Source organism: Oreochromis aureus, linkage group 15, assembly GCF_013358895.1.
Source record: "Oreochromis aureus strain Israel breed Guangdong linkage group 15, ZZ_aureus, whole genome shotgun sequence".
Lineage (NCBI taxonomy): Eukaryota > Metazoa > Chordata > Actinopteri > Cichliformes > Cichlidae > Oreochromis > Oreochromis aureus.
Genome location: NC_052956.1, coordinates 20,649,801 through 20,669,675, shown reverse-complemented (window position 1 = coordinate 20,669,675; position 19,875 = coordinate 20,649,801). Strand labels below are relative to the sequence as shown.

The window sequence follows — 19,875 nt, the reverse complement described above, 5'->3', positions numbered from 1 at the left end:
GGGCAGAGAGGCACGCATGCTTAATAAAACTGATATGACATTGAAAAAATAACCAGCATGTCTTCGTCTTTCTGTTCGCTTCTTCTATTCTGAGTTTTAATTCAGTGTCGGCCCTTGTCTTTGTTGCTGTTCTGGCCGTAATAACTATGATACACTCGAGTGTTTGTGTGTGTTTGTGTGCTTTCAAACCTCGGCTCCAGCTCCTTGGCGACTCTCTTGGCTTTGTTCCACTCCTCACCCTCAATAAAGACATCGATTGCCTCTTTGATGAGGTCCATGTTTAAGTAGAGCTCAGCAGCCTTCAACAGGCAAATACAAACATGGACGCAGGAAAGAGGCAACCGGTCAGATATTTGATGCTTGGACATATTAAGAGCATATATATTTGGAGTGTGCGTATGTGTATTTTTTTATTAACTGCATCTACGTGTGTTTTCACTCACGGCGTTGAACTTCCTCAGCTGTGCGAGTCGTGGTCCGACCACCTGGATCACCTCCACCGCTACGTCTGCTGTCAGGAACTTGATGGACAGCTCTGCCGCCTGGACATATGCACACAGCAAATGCACATGCCAAACAGTACAGGACACACAAAAAGACACACAAAAAGGAAAAATCAATTCAAACCATATATAGAAATATACCATTTAGTTTTGTCATTATTTTGTTATCCAAGTCTGCTGAAGACGTTTCTTTTCTTTTTCCTTTTTGCAATTATTTCATGAAATAGAATCGAGGTAGGCAACGCGTTTTTGGTATTAATGGGCAACAAATCCATGAAACCCTTTTGATAGATTCTGCATTTCCTTTTCAGCAACCTCTCTGTTTTCTGGTTTGAGAAAATGTAGCTTGTGACAAGAGAGTTTAGTCTGGATAGGAAGACAGAAAGAGTGGGTACCATATGAAGATAAAGCCAGTGCTGATTTATTTTATCTTCTGCATATGGACTCGGTATTAGTGGTATTTACTTTTCTGCACTTACTAAGCACTCAAGGCACCCGACTCACACTCACACATATACACACATACTGTGATTCATCCTGATCTTGAACACATTCACACATGTCGTCATGCAGATAGGAGAAGCCCGGGATCGAACCACTGACTGGACATGCAGCTGAACGTCTGTTTCCGCTCCACTGCCATGAGGATAGAGACAGAAAACCTTTACCACTTCATACAATAATACCTGCCACAATATTCATTATGGACTTAAGCTATTTCCTATTTAATTACTATAATTTTCTATTGTTTTGTATCTGTTCTGTGATATTGATTTTAATGAACTACATTTTTTTTAAATGCTGTGGGTGCTGCAGCACAATATTTTTCCAACTTTTTCGATAAAAAATATTTATTGTGAGTTATTTTTCCTACTTTAAGTGTATTTTATTCTAATTTTTTGCATTTTTTTCTCAGTCACACACATGTTTAGTATGTGTATGTACACAGAGACATAATGTACTAAACTTGTTTTTGCTCCTGTTTTTTTCTCCTTACAATATGTCTTTGGCATTTTTGATATTCTGTACAGCAAAAATATTATGAAGCCAAATGTAAACAAAAAGTAGTAGCAGTTCTTTCATAACCTTTTCAGGACACAGTTAAGAAAGTGGGTGGGGCTACTGATGTTTTTCCACCAGTTTCTGAGCCACCGCAGTGTGAGAAATGGTACATATTTAAAAACTGCCTCTTTTTACCACTGCTGTTTTGCCCTACCAGTACTGATACTGATGATGTCATACTTCGAGTGAGAAAGAGTTCAACTTCTTCAACTGTTTAGCTCATGACATTAAAAAGATATTAAAAGATATCTTTGCAATGATGATAATATAAAATTGTCATGATCTGTCATCTCAGAAAGTAATATAATGTCACCGTAATCATTATATAATCCATTTGATTCTGATTGTGAGGATAGTTGGTGATACATGAACTGACTTTGCTGTTTGTGTCTTGAAGAAAAAGTCTTTAATTCTTCTAATGTAATATTTCCAATATGGCTGTACTTTGTATTTCTATCTATTTTCATTAATAGTTAACTGGTTAATTTATAAATATATTATATAAATAGCACAAAATAAATGTCCACATTTCATTTTCACAGGTTTAAACAGAGAAACTACAGTAATCTAATTTAAAAAGAAACAAACACCATAAAGCAGGAAAAGTTCACATTTGAGGAACTAAAAACAGTTTCAGATTGAAAAACTAAACGGCTGTAAATGAGACTGCAGAATTCTTTTAGCTGTAATTATAATGTGTATTTTTTTTTTTTAAATCATTGTCCCTTTTAAACAACATCTGTGTAATCTCTGATTTAGCACTTCTACATTTAAATAAACTAGAATCAGCTACTTCTGTGAGGCGTTTGGCATGTTTGATAGCACTCACTTTCACCTATTAAATATAATGTGTCTTGAAAAAACAGATAATTGGAATAAAGGTCATTATGAAGCTCACTACAGGAAGGAATCAAAAGTTCAAAACTTAAATCAGTGTATCGCCTGACTCATCTGTAATGCAGATGCAGCGTTTTCTGACCTAATGAAACTCACTCGGGGAAAAAACAATCTATTGATCTCTGTGATCTCTTCAAGACCTCTCCTTTACAATCACTGAGATTGACCATTCACATTTCAAATAATCTGACCTCTGCACTTTAATCAATAACATGCAGTATGTGCTGCGTATCTTCCTGCTCACAGCAGAAATCACCTATTGATGTTGGTGACATAGTGACCTTTCGCCCTTCTCCACCTTTATTGGTACTGTTGACTACAATTAAACATCTATTCTGTCCTTCATCCACTACAGTGCTTAAAGTAAAAATGAAAAGTAATTACTGATGCTGTCTAAATATAGGATCTACAGTAGGCCCATTAAAGGTCATGGTTTATTTCTGGACTGTTTTTGCAGAACCAGAGAATAAGTTACTGAATAATTTCCTTCTTCAGGGAAATAAAGACTGTTTGAAATGGTTATAAATCACTGTCTGTAGTTTTTATGTCATGAAAGCTCAAACAGTACAGCGATGCCAAAGATAAAATGAACACTCCAGGGAAAGCGGCTCAGAGGAAGACAGAGAAAACTATGAGGAGTGGACAGACCTTTGCAGAGACCTGAACCCTCGACCGCAGCCTTGAAGCCAAACTGTCAACTTACTACAGATTGTGATTTATTTCTAAAGCAGCGCTAAATTTAGACCACCTTTTTTCGAGGAGATTTGGTGGTTTTCTTTTAAGATTTAACACAATGTAAGCAGATATTTTCGGCAGGTTGACAAATCGAGTTAATACTGTTAATCTAGGTGAAAAGGGGATTCTCACAATCTGAGCTGCAGTAATGTTTTAATTTATTGCATTTCAAAATATGAATAAGGTTTCCGCGTGCATCTAGGGCAAAGATCTGAAAATAATTAATTTATCCTTTAGATGGTTTGGACCTTTTGGAGTGTTTGTGGTGTAAAAATGAATTCTGTGAATAATATTTAACTGCAAAAGCTTGTGATGACTGTTATACTAGAAGGTTAAACCTCCCACTCACTAACTTAACCCCTTATGCCTAGTGTATCATATTTGTGTAGTTTTTTTGTGAGTTTTTGAGACTTCTACATCAGCAGTGGGATTTCCCCCCCCTGATAAAACCTAAATAAATTGCACAATACATCCATCCATCCATTGATTTTCTTCCACTTATCTGGCGATAGGTCGCGGGGGCAGCAGCCTAAGTAGAGAAGCCCAGACCTACCTCTCTCTAGCCACCTCCTCTAGCTTGTCTGGGGGAACATTAAGGCATTCCCAGGCTGCCCAGGAGATAGTTTTTCCAACCTGTCCTGGGTCTGCCCCAGGGTCTCCTCACAATGTATATATATGTTTTTAATTCTATAAGACATTTTCACCTATATTCAGGGTAAGATCTTTTTAAATACGCGTAGGTTAAAGGCTAACTTTTGGTTTTTCAAACCTGCCTCTATAATAAACCCATAACAGACTTAAAAGCTCTTCTTTATTCAGTAGCAACTACACATGTAAAAAACTTACTATTAATTTCATATTGTTAAAAAGAACTAATGATCATGTGAATTAACAGTTCTATGCAGTTGTTTTTCCTTTTTACCTTCATCCAACACTTCTCCATCAGGGCTGTGTTTGAGTCATCTTTAATCTTCAAGTAATACTCCACGGCCCGGGAATATTCACCTGACTGCTCCCACTCTCTCGCCTGCTCCAAGAGGCCCTCCACACCCCTGAAACCACAAACAAACACACAGACTCACATAAACAGGCACAAACAAGTCCCCTTCATGTGATTGTCATTTTAAATCTTTTCCTAATCCATAATAAAAGCAAACTCACACATGCTTTTATTTCTTCATGAACCAACTCTCTTTTTTAAAATTGAAAATTTTAAACATTTCACAACTTTAATTATTTTTTATGTTATTTTACTAGTTCATAACAACACAATTATGGCACAAAATAGTTAATGCTATAATAATAACCACCATTACTAAATGGTAAATTTGAGTTAATTGTGTCAATGCTAGGGTTCCTTTATAGTCGATTTACTCGGTACAACACATATAGTATGGGATATCACGCCCCCATTTGTCCTGGCTGAAGAAATCTCTATTCACACCTTTAAGGCGGATGAACTCAGACAACATGCGTAGGGCCCTGCCTACACATATACCCCCTGCCATCACAATCAGCCCTCAGTTCTTACGCTCTTCACCTCGCTAAGAGCATATCTGCTGAGTTGGGCTAGCTAGTTACTGCTAGTTAGCTCTGTTGTCTGCTGGCATAAGTTAGCCTTCACTTTGGCAGTTAAGCTAACTGCCTTGTTGGTGTTAGCCTTCACTTCACAGCTGGTGTGTAGGCTGCCCACGGAGCACTAATTTCAAATCTTCCTATGCAGTGCTTTGCTTTGCGTTATGGGATGGATATCAAACCAAAGTGAACAAAACAGAAATTTTCTGTTTGCCACTGTCCTCAGTGCAGTTTCTCTTTGCATGATAGTGACCAGCAATGGTGCCTCCCCTGTTTGCCTGGGGATTGTCCAGGTTAGGAGAGCGCTGACTAACCTGAAGTCTGTGTGCTTCGTTGCCAGCTCCATCACTCAACCCTGGAAAGATGCAAAGATGACTTTGCAGAGAAAGTTCCAGAGGAGGCTAATAGTAACCGCATCTTGCATGCTAGCTACCGGTGGGAGCCCGGGCTACTGCACCAGGGACCTTGGATTGGTAGAGTGTCATTTCACAAGGTGGTGTCCACAGATCCTTCCCTAAGAGGGTGGGGAGTTCTGTTCGATGGCGCATCAGTGAGAGGGGTCTGGACACAGACGTAAGGCTGCTAGCTGTGTTCTTAGCTCAGGCATTTTTGTCCAGTTCTGAGGGGCCAACATTTCCTAGTCAGGGTGGATAATTCAACAGTGGTCTCTTACATAAACAGGCAGGGAGGGACATGCTCCCTTCCCCTGTTAAAGCTGTCTTGCTCTATGGTGCAGTGTTCGATTTCTGTCTCTAAGAGCAACCCATGATCCAGGCCATCTCAACCTGAGGCCAGACCTTCCCTCCGGGAGTGTCTCCCGGTGAGGGAATGGAGGTTGCACCCTTTGATACTGGCCCAAATACGGGATCTATTTGGCAAGGCGAAAGTAGATCTTTTTGCCTCCAGGGTGAACACTCACTACCCCCTGTTCTTCTTCATAATCAACAGTGATTCACCCGTGGGCATAGATGCACTAGCGCACCAATGGCCAGACGTGCTCCTCTATGCATTTCCCCAGTCGAAGTGATATTTCCAGTTCTTGATGGAGTGCATCTGCAGCGCATCTCTCTGATTCTTGTTGCCCCCTGGTGGCCAACAAGGTCGTGGAATGCAGAGATAATCAGTCTGCTAGCAGCAAGTCCTTGGCAGCTTCCTCTCTGTGGGGACCTCCTCTCTCAGGCAAGAGGAGAAGTGTTTCATCTGCCCAGATCTATGGTGCCTTTATGGTTACCTACTGAGATCAAATTTGATAGCTAAGGGTCTGCCCCCAAGTGTGGTCCTCTAGAGGCTTTTATGAGTATAAATGGCAAGCCTTTGAGCAATGGTGCCAGGACGGGCACATTCCCCCAGTCCAGTACTCTATTGTGGATGTTTTGACATTCCTGCAGGAGATGCTAGATACTGGAGGTCCAGTGTTCTTTCATGGGACTTGTGTTTGGTGCTAGAGGCCTTTTGTGGCCCCCTTGAGTCTGTGGACATAAAATGTATTTCATATAAAACGGCACTGTTTTTCACTTTGGCTTCTGCAAAGTGAGTGGGTGACCTTCATGCTTTGTCTGTGCAGCTAGTTGGGCATCACCGCACGCTTTTTTTTCTCGGTTCAATTGTTTGGACGTTACAGCCCCTTCAGTGGCTCATGCTGTCCTTTCTGCTGGGTCTACCACACACTAAGGTGGTGGTGGTCCAACTCCAGTTTGATGAATACTCTGCAGGACGTGTATACATGTCCCATACTATTTGTGTTGTACCATCTGAATTGACTGAAAGGGAACGAACAGTTATGTGTATAACTTCTGTTCCCTGACGGAGAGGAACGAGTTACAACACAATGTTGCCTCACTGTGCAGCTTGGCTCGACGAAAAGCGGCTATCGAACTGAGAGAAGGGGGTATATGTGCAGGCGGGGCCATACGCATATCATCACAGGTAATCAGCCTTACAGGCGTGAATAGAGGTTTCTTGAGCCAGGACATGCGGGAAAGCAATATCCCATTCTATATGTGTGTGTACCTTATTCCTCTACTTCAGGGAACAGAAATTATACACAGAACTGTTCATTTTGTGTTGTTTTTGAATTTGGGATTTTTGGGTTAATATATCAGAGTTTTGGTTTATCTTTAGTTGTTATTGTTTTTACAGTATATTGCAAGTTTCAGTGCTTGAGAAACGACTGAGTCTGGTTACTGTTTGGATTTCTTTGTCCTTCCTGTAATCATTTTTCTGTAGTATTAAGTTTAGTTTTTCCTTTAATTTCCTTTGATTTTATTATCATCTCGTTTCTCACTACTTCCCTCTCTATCGTGCAGTATTAGTTCCTTTGCCCTCCTCTGCCCTGTTAGTCTTCAGCAAATCCATGTTTTTATCTGTCTGGAATATACTCTACATTTTCATATTATCCACAGCTCAATCATCGCAATCACTTAATATATTTACTTGTTCTGTTAATAATCTGTCTTTGTCATTAGCTTCCATTTCATTAGAAATTAGAGATTAGAACTGTGTTGATCGTCTACAAGCTGCAGTTCCATCACGGCTTTGCAGATGGATGCCCGTGGGAGACGAGAAGCTTTGCACTTATCTGAAGCCTGAGCTGTAAAGTCTGCAAGAATAATTCAGTGTTTTCTCTCTTCAAACCCTCTTTTTCATCCGTTTCCATTGGTAACTTTTGATGTTTCCTCCCACAAGTCATTAAAGCGGGAGAAACGATGGGAGGAGGGTATGAGCTGCATGCTGCTGGTTTGCTGTCTAACGAGCTGTTCCTCATCGGGAGTTGAAATTTGGGAGTACACGTGAGGTGTTTGAAAAAAAAGCATCAAACTGATTCGTTGTGCATAGATGCATTTCTGGTAATGTTCAAAATATGTTAAAACATGTCCCACAAATAATCACGGGTCAAGTTGAAAGGCTTGACTTCAAATGTTGTAACTAGATATAGCTTCAGTGATGGTTTTGGGTTTTCTTTAGGAGGACTGTGCTTCATCTTTTACTCTGCCATGTGAGACCTAAAATATTTGAACACCACAAAAAATGAAGGTCAGTGGTTACTTATTTTATGGGCTTAATCTCACCTGATTCCCTTCTTGGAGGCCTCCCTCTCATACTCCTCTTGGAGCATGGAGAGCTTATTGGGGATATACTCTTTACAGATACGTATGGCATCACTCCACATGTCTGCATCCTGAATTTAAAACAGACATGAAATAAATTAAATAACTGACCATCAGGCAGATTGTCAACATCTGAAATCTGAAAATGAATCTTGCAATTTTAGACATTTTTCAGTAAATTGAAGAAAATTCTACAAATACTTTCTTGTCTTTTTTCTGAGATAAGTGAGGCTTGAGGAGCTAACTTACCCAAAAACTACTGACATATCTCTAAACTTCCTCTACTCTTGAATGTCTTGGACAAATTCTCCATCGAGACTTCTGAGTTTCAGTCAGGTTTCAAGCCAACCACAGAACACAGTCAGCCCTGCCAAAGTATACAATGATCTGCTCCTGTAGGTGACTCTGGGGACTGTGCAATCTTAAGGGCTGCATTTAAAACCATTGACCACAACAACCTCCTACAACTCATGCACTTCAGTGCTGGTATCAGCGGCAGATGACTACACTGGTTCACCTTATACCTAAAAAATAGATCTTCTCCATCATCACTGGAAACTATTCTTCTTCAACAGTATTTTAGGTCCCGTCCCATTCTCTCTACACATGCTTACTTTGGGTCAAATAATCAGTCAACATAATATCACTTTTTGCTCCTAAGCTGACAACATGGAACTATATCTCCCCCTCAATCCCAACAAGTCCAGGCTGAATAGCATCATCATATGCCTTGTGGACATTTAGAACTGGATGGCACAAAACATCCTTCAGCTGAATGAGGATAAAACAGAAATTTTATTTTTTGGCTCTGCCAATTCCTTTGCAGGTTTTTCTGATCAACTTGGAGATCTGTCCACTTATGTAAACCCCTAGGCCAAAACTCTTAGTGTGATATTTTACTCTGGCTTTAGGTTTAACAAGCAAATTAACTCAGTGGTTAAAACAGCTTTTTTCATCTCTGTTCCATATCAAAAGTTACATTTTCCTTTCTGTGAGAGGTTGGAAAATTGTGTTCATGCTCTCATTTCCTCTTCTCTGGACTACTGCAATCCTCCAGCAAATGCTGCTGGTCATATTACACATGTTTTAGCATCTCTCCACTGGATGCCAGTGATGTTCGGAATCAGTTTCAAGATACTGCTGTTTGTATACAAGCCATTCATGGTTTGGCTCCGTCCTACATCTATGATCTCTTACACCCCTATTAATCTTCCAGGTCCCTCCAGTCAGCTCATCGGAATACTTCTGACTGTCCCTAGCACTAGATTTAACCTCAGAGGAGACTGGGCGTTCTGTGTGTTTGCCCCCAAACTGTGGAACAACTTTTCCCTCACATTCAAATCTGCTCCTTCCATTCAGTCTTTTGAATCTAGACTTTTTACTTGCTGACATTTGAGTGTGTAATTGCTCTTTTTATTTCCTGTGCCGTTTTCGGCCATGATTTTATCTGTTTATCACCCACTAATATCTATTCGTTTCTTACTTCTTTATTTATTTCTATTCCCTTGTCTTTTTATCCACTCTGTCTTTTGCACAGCACTTTGGATAGTGTGTTGTTTTTAAATGTGCTTTGTAAATAAATTTGAGTTTGAGTTACCTTGTAGTATTTAACAGCTAGTTCAGGTCTCTGTGCTTGGAGCAGGAAGGCCTCGGCCTTCTTGAAATCATTCTCTTTAAAGCAGAACTTGGCTTGGCCAACCAGAACCTCAGACAGGCTCTCTGGATCGTGGCCCTCAGCCACCCGCTGTGCATTGGCCCAGTCCTGGTTGTGGACATACCTGGAACAGTTCATACACAAATACACACAGGACATAAAATTCCAAAATAAGCTGTTTTAGGATTAACTGAAAAGATTTTTTAAATGTTTTTCATCAAGTCCCAGAAAGGGGACTTTGAATAAGTTCAGGTTCATAGAAATTTACTTTACAGCCTCCCAGATAGCCGTGGCTATCTGGGAGGCTGGACATTAATTTCAAGACATATGTGCTTTGAGTCAGTGGCTTGGGGAAGTAATGGCACTTCTCAAACTTAAACCTCAAATCTCTACACACTTTTGTGAACCGTTAAAACTGCTTTTACCTCTCTGAGGACGAAGTAATAACCTTACCCCAATCCTATATCTTGTGAAAATGGAAAAAGTCAATTATTTTTGATGTGTCTTTGAGAATCATTATTCTCTTTCTTCCATTCCTTGGTAGAGAAATTAAAAACAAAGATGATATTTTCTTTGCCTAGGGTTAGTGTTAACATTAGTGTTAGCATTGGGGTTGTCACTTATCATGGGTTACTCTCCATCATTCATGAATACTCACACACTCCCCAATTTGAATATTACCTAAAATTACTTAAGCCTGTACGTACAAGAATCATTGCTGCGCAGTGCTGTGTGGCTGGCTGTGGTGTAACTTCCCTATGTCTATTTTTAGAAAGCTATACATAATTAGTATTTCTACTTCTGATTGCTATGCAGGCTGTTTCCTCAGTTAACTTTCTGCTAACACTTTAGATTAGGCTTTAATTATCTTGCTATAAACATGCTTATTAGTAGTCTGTTTACTCTTTATTAGTCATTGCAAACCACTTACTAATGACTTGGGCTGCATGGTCCAATTATACCCTTATCAGACATTTAATTAAGAGCTAATTAATGGTTAATATATGTAGCATAATTTAAAGTATTACCAACCTATCAAATGATTTTGATGAGGCTTGGTTGTTTAGTTCAATTATGGAAGAAAGAACCCCTTAAAAAAGATATGTGATTAGAGAAACTAATCACATTTGGACTTTTTTTAATGACATGAGAACATTTAAAAATTGAAATATTCCGATTATTATATTAACCAAAATTGTTTTTAAACATTTAGCTTCAAACTGAGCCTGAAACTGATATAGATCTGCTCCTCATCTGATCTGCTGATCAGCTGGCAGTAATGATGGGCTCAAAGTGTGAGCAAAACATCATCACCTCCAATACTCACATCAACACAGCTTCTTTGGGTTTTCCTGCTTTGATGAACTCTACCTCGGCTTCGGGGAACTTCCCCTGTAAGATGAAACCATGAAAAAATTCAGGATTAACACGACTTAATGTGTGCAGCATGCAGTGACTTTAAGATTCTCAGTAACAGAAAGTACGAACAATAACTCAGTGAGTTAGTTCACAGAAACAGCAGCAGCAGGTTTATTGTTATTCTCATATGAGCTGACTATGCTGGGTAATAAAAAGAAAGAAAAACACATATTGATGTGCTTGGTCTGGTTAAATAAAGAAGACAGAGAATAAATTTGGCATAAAGCAGTTTTGTAGGAGGAAAACTGAAAAGTGTTCATGTGGGTAGTTGTAGCAACTTCTTTGAAAGTGTATAGAAAGAGCAGAGAACTGACTGTGTGGTAAAACTGTGACGGATTTACCTCATCTTCCAGGTACAGTGCATGCTTTAGGTGGATCTCAGGAATCTTCTCCTTACATGCAAGGCGGGCCAAGTCAAAGGCAAAGTCAAATGAGCTGGAGAGAACACCAAGACAGACTTTATGTATGTCACATATAAGAGATCTGGCACTCAAAGGACTTTGAGTAAAAAATCTATGAGATAAGTGTGTATGCATGTGTAAACGTCTAATTGATATCATAGTAAGTAATTAGAAATGTGGATTTGACTGAGGATACATGCACTTTTTTGTCCCTGTGACCACAAAAGTCAAATATATAGCTTTCTCCCCATTCATTTATACATGGTCTGGAAATTAAAAGCACAAATAACTTTCAAAGATGGTTACTAAGTGACCTTGCTCATTTCCTTTTTAGGAAGGAAACAATTTATCAAGTTTTACCGTTAGGATTTCCTTTCAGACAGTACAACAGATAAAAGATTCTGAATGAGTGTCAAACTTGTTTTAAAACTCCCCAAAAAGTTTATAATATTTTAAGCAAATAAAATGAAACTCAGTATGTGAGTAAATTGAACTTAATCAAATAATTATTTGGGTCTGTGTGTTGTGATGATGCTCACAATTTATTTGAAGCAGACTTGATGGCGTACTCCAGCAGGCCAAACTTGTTTAGCAGCTTAACAGCTGCCTCTCCTCCCAGACTCCGGGCCCACAGGTAGGCCACCTGCTTCTGCGCATCAGCACCTCCGTGGCTTTTTGCCACCTGACGAACACACCAACACATTAAAAAAAATCATTATACCAGCCCTTCACTCCTGTGGCTCCCTAACCCCCTTACAACACATAATCCCGGGGAGAAACATTTGAAAGAAGCTATAAAGCTGTGGTGCATTCCCAACGTAACTACAGCAATAAACAGAGAGCCTCACACCTGTAACAATGCTGTGGACATGAAACCCAGTAACAACAAGTCAAGCCGTCCTATTCTGTATTTAGCATCAGGAATAAACATTATAATATATGCGATCTATATGCTTTAACCTAAAACAATTACAACAACAGATAACAGCTGATATAAGCAGAGTGTGAGGTGTAAACATTTGCTGCGTGGGACGAGGTTCTAGACTTTACTGCGCTCTGCCATATCTTATAAATGTAATGAGATTAAACACAAGCGAACAAAACAAAACAAATGTGGCGTTTGTACCCGGTACGCATCCTCCCACATATCATTGACACTGTACATGTGAACCGCAGCCTTCCACTCTTCAGCCTCCATGAAGTGGTATTCCGCCTCCGAGAACCTCGATTCAGCCTCCAGCTCCTGCAAACAGCACATTTATCAACACCATCACTTACCATAACTTATGTATCACATACCGGCAGGCTCAACCCAACCACACAGCCCATTAAGGGTCGCTGAATTAGAGCTAGAATAGAATGTAGAGGAAGAATTAATGTCCCAAAGTTTGTGACACTGTGAAAAAAACAAAGTTGGTAAAATTAGAAAATTGGTCCCAAAAAATCAGAGCTCAGAGACTCTGTTTGAAAGCGATTATGTTGGGACATGATTAAAAGACTTTAAAATTTGTCAAGTATGGTCTGAGTCTGTACGGTGATCTGTTGAACTTCACAATTCAGGAAAATGTTGAATAAATTATTGTTTGAGTTTAAACTGCTGCAAGGCATTTCTCCCAAGACAGCTGGACAGCTACAAACATTAGAAACAGAGAGTGGCCTCAGACACAGCCCTCCCAATAAAAACCTCACACGGCTCTAGAACTGCAGCAATTTCTAAGCCCGTGAGAGCTCTTCTGATGAGAAGCCCCGACCAGTAGTGCCTGCGTAAATGATGAGCTGTGAAGTAATGACATGAACCAAAGAGCAACCCTTCTCTCACTTTTAAACTGGTTTCAGATGAGCAGGAAGAATCTGAAGACATTATTTTTGTTGCTCACATTCTTGGAGTTATGTTCCTCATCTCCAAGTAATTAAACAAGAAAAATAAGCAGATGAACTGCCACAAAAAAAACCTTTGCTTTACAGTATAAACACTGTCACTGGATTTCAAGCATCCTATTTATCTTTCATAGCACGCATGGAGAGAACAAATTACACCTGTCTTAAAGTCCTGCATTAGTGCTCTGGTATTTCCAGTGTATGAACCAGTACAATAAGCAAAATAAAGGCAGCTTTTAGTAGTAGAAGTAGCTAGAAGTAAAGCTACCACTTCACCCAGGATATGAAATAAGCAAGGTTTATAGACAGTGTTTATGTGACTGTATTTAGTTATTCTGTTGCATTACTTTATTGTATTTGACTGCTTTATTACATAAACAAATATTTGTGTTTACTTTATTTACTGCTTTTATTTGATTCATTTCTATTTAGTGTTCTCGTGTTATTCAGTCTGTTCAACATTATTTTATGATGTCTTATTAAACTATTCCTTATTTCTGTCATTTACTCATATGGTTACAAAGGTGGATGCTCATATTGAAGAATACCAACATTGTAGTTCCTCTAGCAGCCACTTGAGGCTGGCTCCGAAAGCTTAAAGCAGAAATAAGCATGTTTACAGTCTGGTACAAAAGAAGGGTTTTAGCATGCATGCATTTGCAAATCTATAGATGCATGAGGCAATTTGCAAATATGTGTGGAGAGAGTTGTTTTTCACATTTAGCCCGCCTATCCCCCGAACTCAGGCTCGGTTTGGGTCACAGTGAGATTTATTTGATTGTAAGATGTTAAATCTGTAGGGCTTAACTCTAGTAGTAAAAACACTATCATCAGATTATCACTGCAGTGTGGTGTGTACCTTGGCTAGGTGGACATGGGTCTCAGTCAGTAGGTCAGGTTGATGTTTGGCTACCAAACGAATGACATCGTCAAACATCCGGTTCTTCTTGTACATGGTGATGGCAAGGTCAGGCTGCTTCACTGTAGCAAACAGCCTGCATGTGTAAAAGGGGAAAGAGGGCTTTTTAAAACACTTCAGGTCTAAAATACTACGCCCAGAGTTTTTCTCCTGCTGTTTTCAAGGTCAGAGATGAACTCAAATGGTAGTTTGTCTCCCACCAGCTCGACTCCAGCAGACAATGACGTGACAAATTCGTGTAAATCTGGAGATTTGTATTTACCTCTCAGCCTCCTTGAACTTCCCATCTCTCTCCAGCTCCTGAGCTCTGCTGATGTACAGAGCCATAACCTCCTCCTCCGTCATACACTTCACTGCCAGCTTTATAAGAAAAAGAATATTAAAAACACAGCCTTAAATATTACATTTCTTATTTAATCCCACATTAGATTCTTAAATATGTATTCCAGGGAGATTTTCTTTAAAAGGACTCTAGAAAACACAGAATATTTAAAACTATGCTGCAATGTGTCCGTGCTGACCTTGTGAGCCTCCTCCCAGTGCCCTGCTGCGGTGTACATCTCTACGGCATCTTGAATGTGACCTCCTTTCACAAACAGCTGCTCTGCCATCTACAGGTCAATAAAAAAAATAACAAAACACACAGAAAATACAGAACATCACATTAAAAAATTATATATTACATTACTAGTACAGAGCCCATTCTGAGAGTTTAATCCAGGTTATTTTTGCTGCTGAAATTTGCAGATTCCCCCTAACTTAATCATAAAGTTACCATTTTCAAAATGGGACAGTTTTAAGGATACTCTCATTGAATATATGTGTGTGTGCATGCCTGCCAGTGCAAAACAAGCAGATTGTGGGTTCAGCCAAACAACATGAGTGATATATTAAAGTCATCTGTCACAAAGGCAATAATAAAATCTTGCCCAGCTATCTTGGTAAGAAACCGTTTGAGGTTTAGCGAATCAGAGTAATTAAATTTTCTAAGTTGGAACTTTTTGGCTGGCTCTTTTATTTCTCCAAACCTCTTCAAAGGCCTGTTTAAGGATTAAAACTTGGTTTTAGGTGGTTATATTAGAGTGTTAACTGGCCATCCAGAGCCTGTCAGTGACAAAGCAATGGCCGCAGAGCAGATCACTTCCAGTGTAGATGCCCCTTTAAGGTTAGGATATGGAGCTTTCTGGTGTTGGCTTTTTTTCGGGATAAGAGGCTTGGAGTGCATTAATGTCAATCACAAAGAAACCTGTGTGTGTGAGTCCCCTCCCCCTACACACAGAATGGAGCAGGCAGCAGTTACTACGGATGTTTATATTCCTCTCTGTATTTAATTATTAGTTATTATTAATCACTGGCTCTCTTCCACAGCGTGTCTTTGTCCCGTCCATCTCCCCTCACCTCCAAAGCGGCAGATGGCTTCCCCTCCCTGAGTGTGGTTCAGTTGGAGATTTCTTCCTGTTAAAAGGGAGTTTTTCCTTCCCACTGTCGCCAATGAGCTTGCTCATAGGGGGTCATATGATTGTTGGGGTTTTCTCTGTTTTCTCTGTATTATTCTGGGGTCTTTACCTTATAAAGCACCTTAAGGCAACTGTTGTTGTGATTTGGTGCTATATAAATAAAATTGAATTGCATTAAAAAATATAGGGGGGAACACTAGTAACAGAGAAAGTGTGTAGCCAAAATATGTGAAACTCTCATCTAAATGACCTAAAACTTAGCAGCGCACTTTGTTTAGGTTCTCAGCAATAAGACCACCAAGTCGGAACCAGACTGGGACAGATGGTATATGACATGTTTGTATTTATTTGTTTTGTTGCATCTCTGCATGTTTTTGTTTATGATATAGTTTTATGTGATCTGTCCAGGGACTATGGATGTGAATTAGGAGTACAGATAAAATCTGCCGTGTTTACATCTCATATTTTCTTATACTGCTGTCCGTTAACGTGCACTGCCCCTGTTAAATAAAGACAAGACTGGAAACTTAGAATGAATACATCACACTATAAAAAACTAAACTTAATTTTAATTCATGACATATATTATCATATATTTGTGGAAGACTGCAGAGGCCTTACTCTCGTTGTTCATACCCAAGGCGGTGAGAATAAAAGTGATATATGCAGAGACTTGCATAGAGTTCACCACACTCCAAAGGCTGCTTATTTATCTGCACTAGCTAAGGATATGCAATTTGTGAAACCAAATTCTAATTATACTTATTCTGGCGGTAGACTTTTTCAATGTTGCAGCTCATGAGTTCGGTTGTAAACAAATACTGGTCTAGAAAGGCTCGTGTAGGACTGTGCCATTACATGAAACACATGTAATTACAACATTGTAATATCAGACCTACTGAATAACACAGGGGTTTTTGTTGTTGTTGTTGTTGTAAACTCTGCTCCTGGTTGCCAGTTTATGTTGTGTCAGGTGATCTGGCTCTTAACACACAGTAGTGACTAAGAGAGTGAATAAAGCAATTAAAATTTTATAGCATTTTAAAAATTATAATATATAATAACATAAAGAGCAGTGTTATTTCTTGCCCTGGTGTGTAACAGTTTATGAAAAAATTAGAAGAGTCAAAGTTCCCGCTACTTTACAGTGAACAGACTTTTGCTACATAAAGCCAAAGATACTCATAGAATGAATCTGTAATAAAAGTCCCTTCAGTACAACAAACAGATGAGCTGGTTGTTTGCCATTCTGATTAAAAAGTGTTTAGTCACTGTTTTTCCAGGATACTTTCTCTATAGCTACAGCAGGTGCGTGCGCTTCATTGTTTATAGCTTGCACTGAATTTCACTTTCCTGCAACAACTACCCCCCAACTTGGAGAGCAAAGAGCTTGTTATCTTAATTACTTTCTGTGAATATGCCCATGGAGCAATCTGACTGAAATAGGCTGCTATTTTCAGAGCCTGGCAGTCTGTGGAGGCCGTTTGGCTCAGCTGAGCTCATCAGAATAAGCACAGCACACTGCGCTTCGCCACCATCATCTCGCTTCCTTTTCTTTGTATTCATACCAGATTGCTCTCGTTATCGTTTTCTTTTCAACAGTCATGTTTTTTGTGGTATTGCGGCAACTTTTAAAACTATTGTTACAACTACCAAACTTGTCCTTATTGCCAAAGCACCCTGGAGCAAACATGGGTTACAGTGTCCACAGAGACTGCAGTGAAGTGAAAACTGGCCACCACGCATGTGTGTGGGTGTGTGTATGTGTCCACATAAGATGAGTGGAAATTAATTGCCAGTGGCAAAATGTCACAGCGTCCTTCGTCCCTCTGGCTGTCTCCACAGCCCTATGAAGTGTTCAGGGAGCAAAACCAAACTTGTGTGCTGACCTAACCACAATGCCAGGTTCCAGCATTTAGCCAAGCCTGTACAGTATTTTTATGAGGTACATATATAACACAAGTGAAAGTGTAACACTGAGTCAGTTCAAAGTATGTGACCAGCACAAGCATTTGAAAATGCGGTTTCCCGTTTACACAGATTTGAAACGATCTGTAGTCGTGTTTTGCTTTGTTTTTGTTCCACTGTTCACCAGTTTCTTACTTTGCCATCTGTCTACTGCTGTGTAGAGCAGATTTATCTTTTTCAGTTAAAACACCTTCCCAGTGCTATCCCCTGAGCAAAACCTTGTTGAAATGACATTGAAAGGATGACTTTTCCAGATGTCTGAACAATGTTGATATTTGGTTGTAAAGTGAAAGGTGAACTTATTTTCATGTTTTACTTTTTAGCCAACTTTTCCTGGCAGTTCTGCTGTTATCCTAGATGTACTCTGGAGGAGATGCCAGGGTTTCAGAGCTGGAACTTAATGGAGGGCTGTGAGGAGGAAAAATGAACTGTGTGTTCAGCTATCATCGTGGAGAATGTGAGATTTTTGGATAATCAGACGGGCGAGTTTGCTGAACTGTCTCTTAGTTCCAGTTAATGGAACTCAATGTTTCAGCATACCAAGATATTCTGGACAATTTCATGCTCCCAGATTTTTGGAAACAGTTTGGGGATGACCCCTTCCTGTTTCAACATGACTGTGCACCACTGCACAGATCAAGGTACATAAAGACATGGACGAACAAGTTTGTCATGGAAGAACTTGACTGGCCCGCATGGTTTCCTGTCCTCAACCAAGAGAACACCTTTGGGAAGAATTAGATGCGAGACTGTAAACCAGGCCTTCTTGCCGAACATCAGTAAGTGACCTCACAAATGTATTTATGGAAGAAAGGTCAAAAATTCCCATAAACACACTTCTAAACTTAATGAAAAGTCTTTCCAGAGGAGGTGAAGTTGTTATAGCTGCAAAGGGTGGGCTGACATCTTATTAAACCCTATGGATTAAGAATGGGATGTGTGAAGGCAGACAAGCAAATACTTTTGCCACTATAGTGTATGTCATTTGTACAAGTCACCTTTATACCCTTCTTAATAGCTGCAGCTGAAAAACACATTTGACTCTAATATTTTGTCAAATGTGACAAAAGAGAATCAAAGCTTTTTAAAAAGGGGGTCAACATATATTAAAAAACACAATTTGTGACAGGTTTTTAAAGAAAGATTTTCTCTAATTCAAGCTTTGAATGAACAAATCTTTCAGTAGACAGGGATAAAACTAGAAAACTATTACGCATGTAAGTGCTACTGTGTTATATTATGCATAAAAAATAAATTTAAACCTCCTCAGTTCATCATTTCTACCACGATAATAACAGGTTATACCAGACATTTTTTAAAAGTTATATTTACATCTGCAGCTCATGTTCATTATACCCTTAAACATTTACACAATTTAATAAAAGTCCAACATATAATCTATTATAGAATAAAGACATAAACTTGTATTTTTTGATGACTTCTTTTCACTGATCTGAAAGAAAACATGTTGTGGCTATACCTTCACCTATTTTTGTTTTTCGTTTAGGTTTTCCTCTTATCGGGCGATTGTGGCTCAAGAGTTGGCAGTTCGTCTTGTAATCGGAAGGTTGCCGGTTCGAGCCCCGGCTCGGACAGTCTCGGTTGTTGTGTCCTTGGGCAAGACACTTCACCCGTTGCCTACTGGTGGTGGTCAGAGGGCCCGGTGGCGCCAGTGTCCGGCAGCCTCACCTCTGTCAGTGCGCCCCAGGGTGGCTGTGGCTACAACGTAGCTTGCCATCACGTGTGTGTGAATGGGTGGATGACTGGACGTGTAAAGCGCTTTGGGGTCCTTAGGGACTAAGTAAAGCGCTATACAAATACAGGCCATTTACCATTTTACCTCCTACCTCACTCCTCCTGTCTCTCACCTCATAGTCCTGCATGGAGGTGTAGTGTTGAGCTATCTTCACATAGTATTTTGCTGATGATGAGTCCTCCTGTAACTCCAGGATGTGGACTGCTTTCTTCCACTGGCGAGCTGCGATGGCTGCCTCGATCGCTTTAAGAGAACAGCTACATGGAAGACAATATGGACACGTTACTGTGCTTGTGCACCCTTAATTGTTCAGATAGCAAGAGTCAGCTCTAAAATGCAGATTGTGTTGGTAATACTAGTCGCATTTTTAAACTATTATGCAGAGAGAGATCTTATAGTTAGCTTATAGCTATCCGAAATAGTGCCTGAAACATTACTAACTGTATTTAAAAGTAGTATTTTTAACATCTTTGTTTGTGTAGAGACTTGTAGTCAAGTCAAAATTCAGTTTCAGAAGCTTCTTTATTAAGTTCTTTCTGAGCTC

At 39.7% G+C, this 19,875-nt stretch overlaps 1 protein-coding gene across 1 annotated transcript in view; it reads right to left on the bottom strand.

Moving 5' to 3' along the window:
• Window positions 1-19,875, bottom strand: part of ift172 (intraflagellar transport 172) — a 54,928-nt gene that overhangs the window by 10,421 nt on the left and 24,632 nt on the right. The window contains exons 25-37 of the mRNA XM_031746194.2: window positions 19,444-19,588; window positions 14,672-14,761; window positions 14,413-14,510; window positions 14,091-14,226; window positions 12,480-12,596; window positions 11,893-12,035; window positions 11,294-11,387; window positions 10,861-10,925; window positions 9,477-9,657; window positions 7,841-7,950; window positions 4,120-4,249; window positions 444-542; window positions 190-299 (exon numbers count right to left, since the gene is read on the bottom strand). Coding sequence (XP_031602054.1) covers window positions 190-299; window positions 444-542; window positions 4,120-4,249; window positions 7,841-7,950; window positions 9,477-9,657; window positions 10,861-10,925; window positions 11,294-11,387; window positions 11,893-12,035; window positions 12,480-12,596; window positions 14,091-14,226; window positions 14,413-14,510; window positions 14,672-14,761; window positions 19,444-19,588 — 1,518 coding nt within the window. The remainder of the gene's footprint in view (window positions 1-189; window positions 300-443; window positions 543-4,119; window positions 4,250-7,840; window positions 7,951-9,476; window positions 9,658-10,860; window positions 10,926-11,293; window positions 11,388-11,892; window positions 12,036-12,479; window positions 12,597-14,090; window positions 14,227-14,412; window positions 14,511-14,671; window positions 14,762-19,443; window positions 19,589-19,875) is intronic.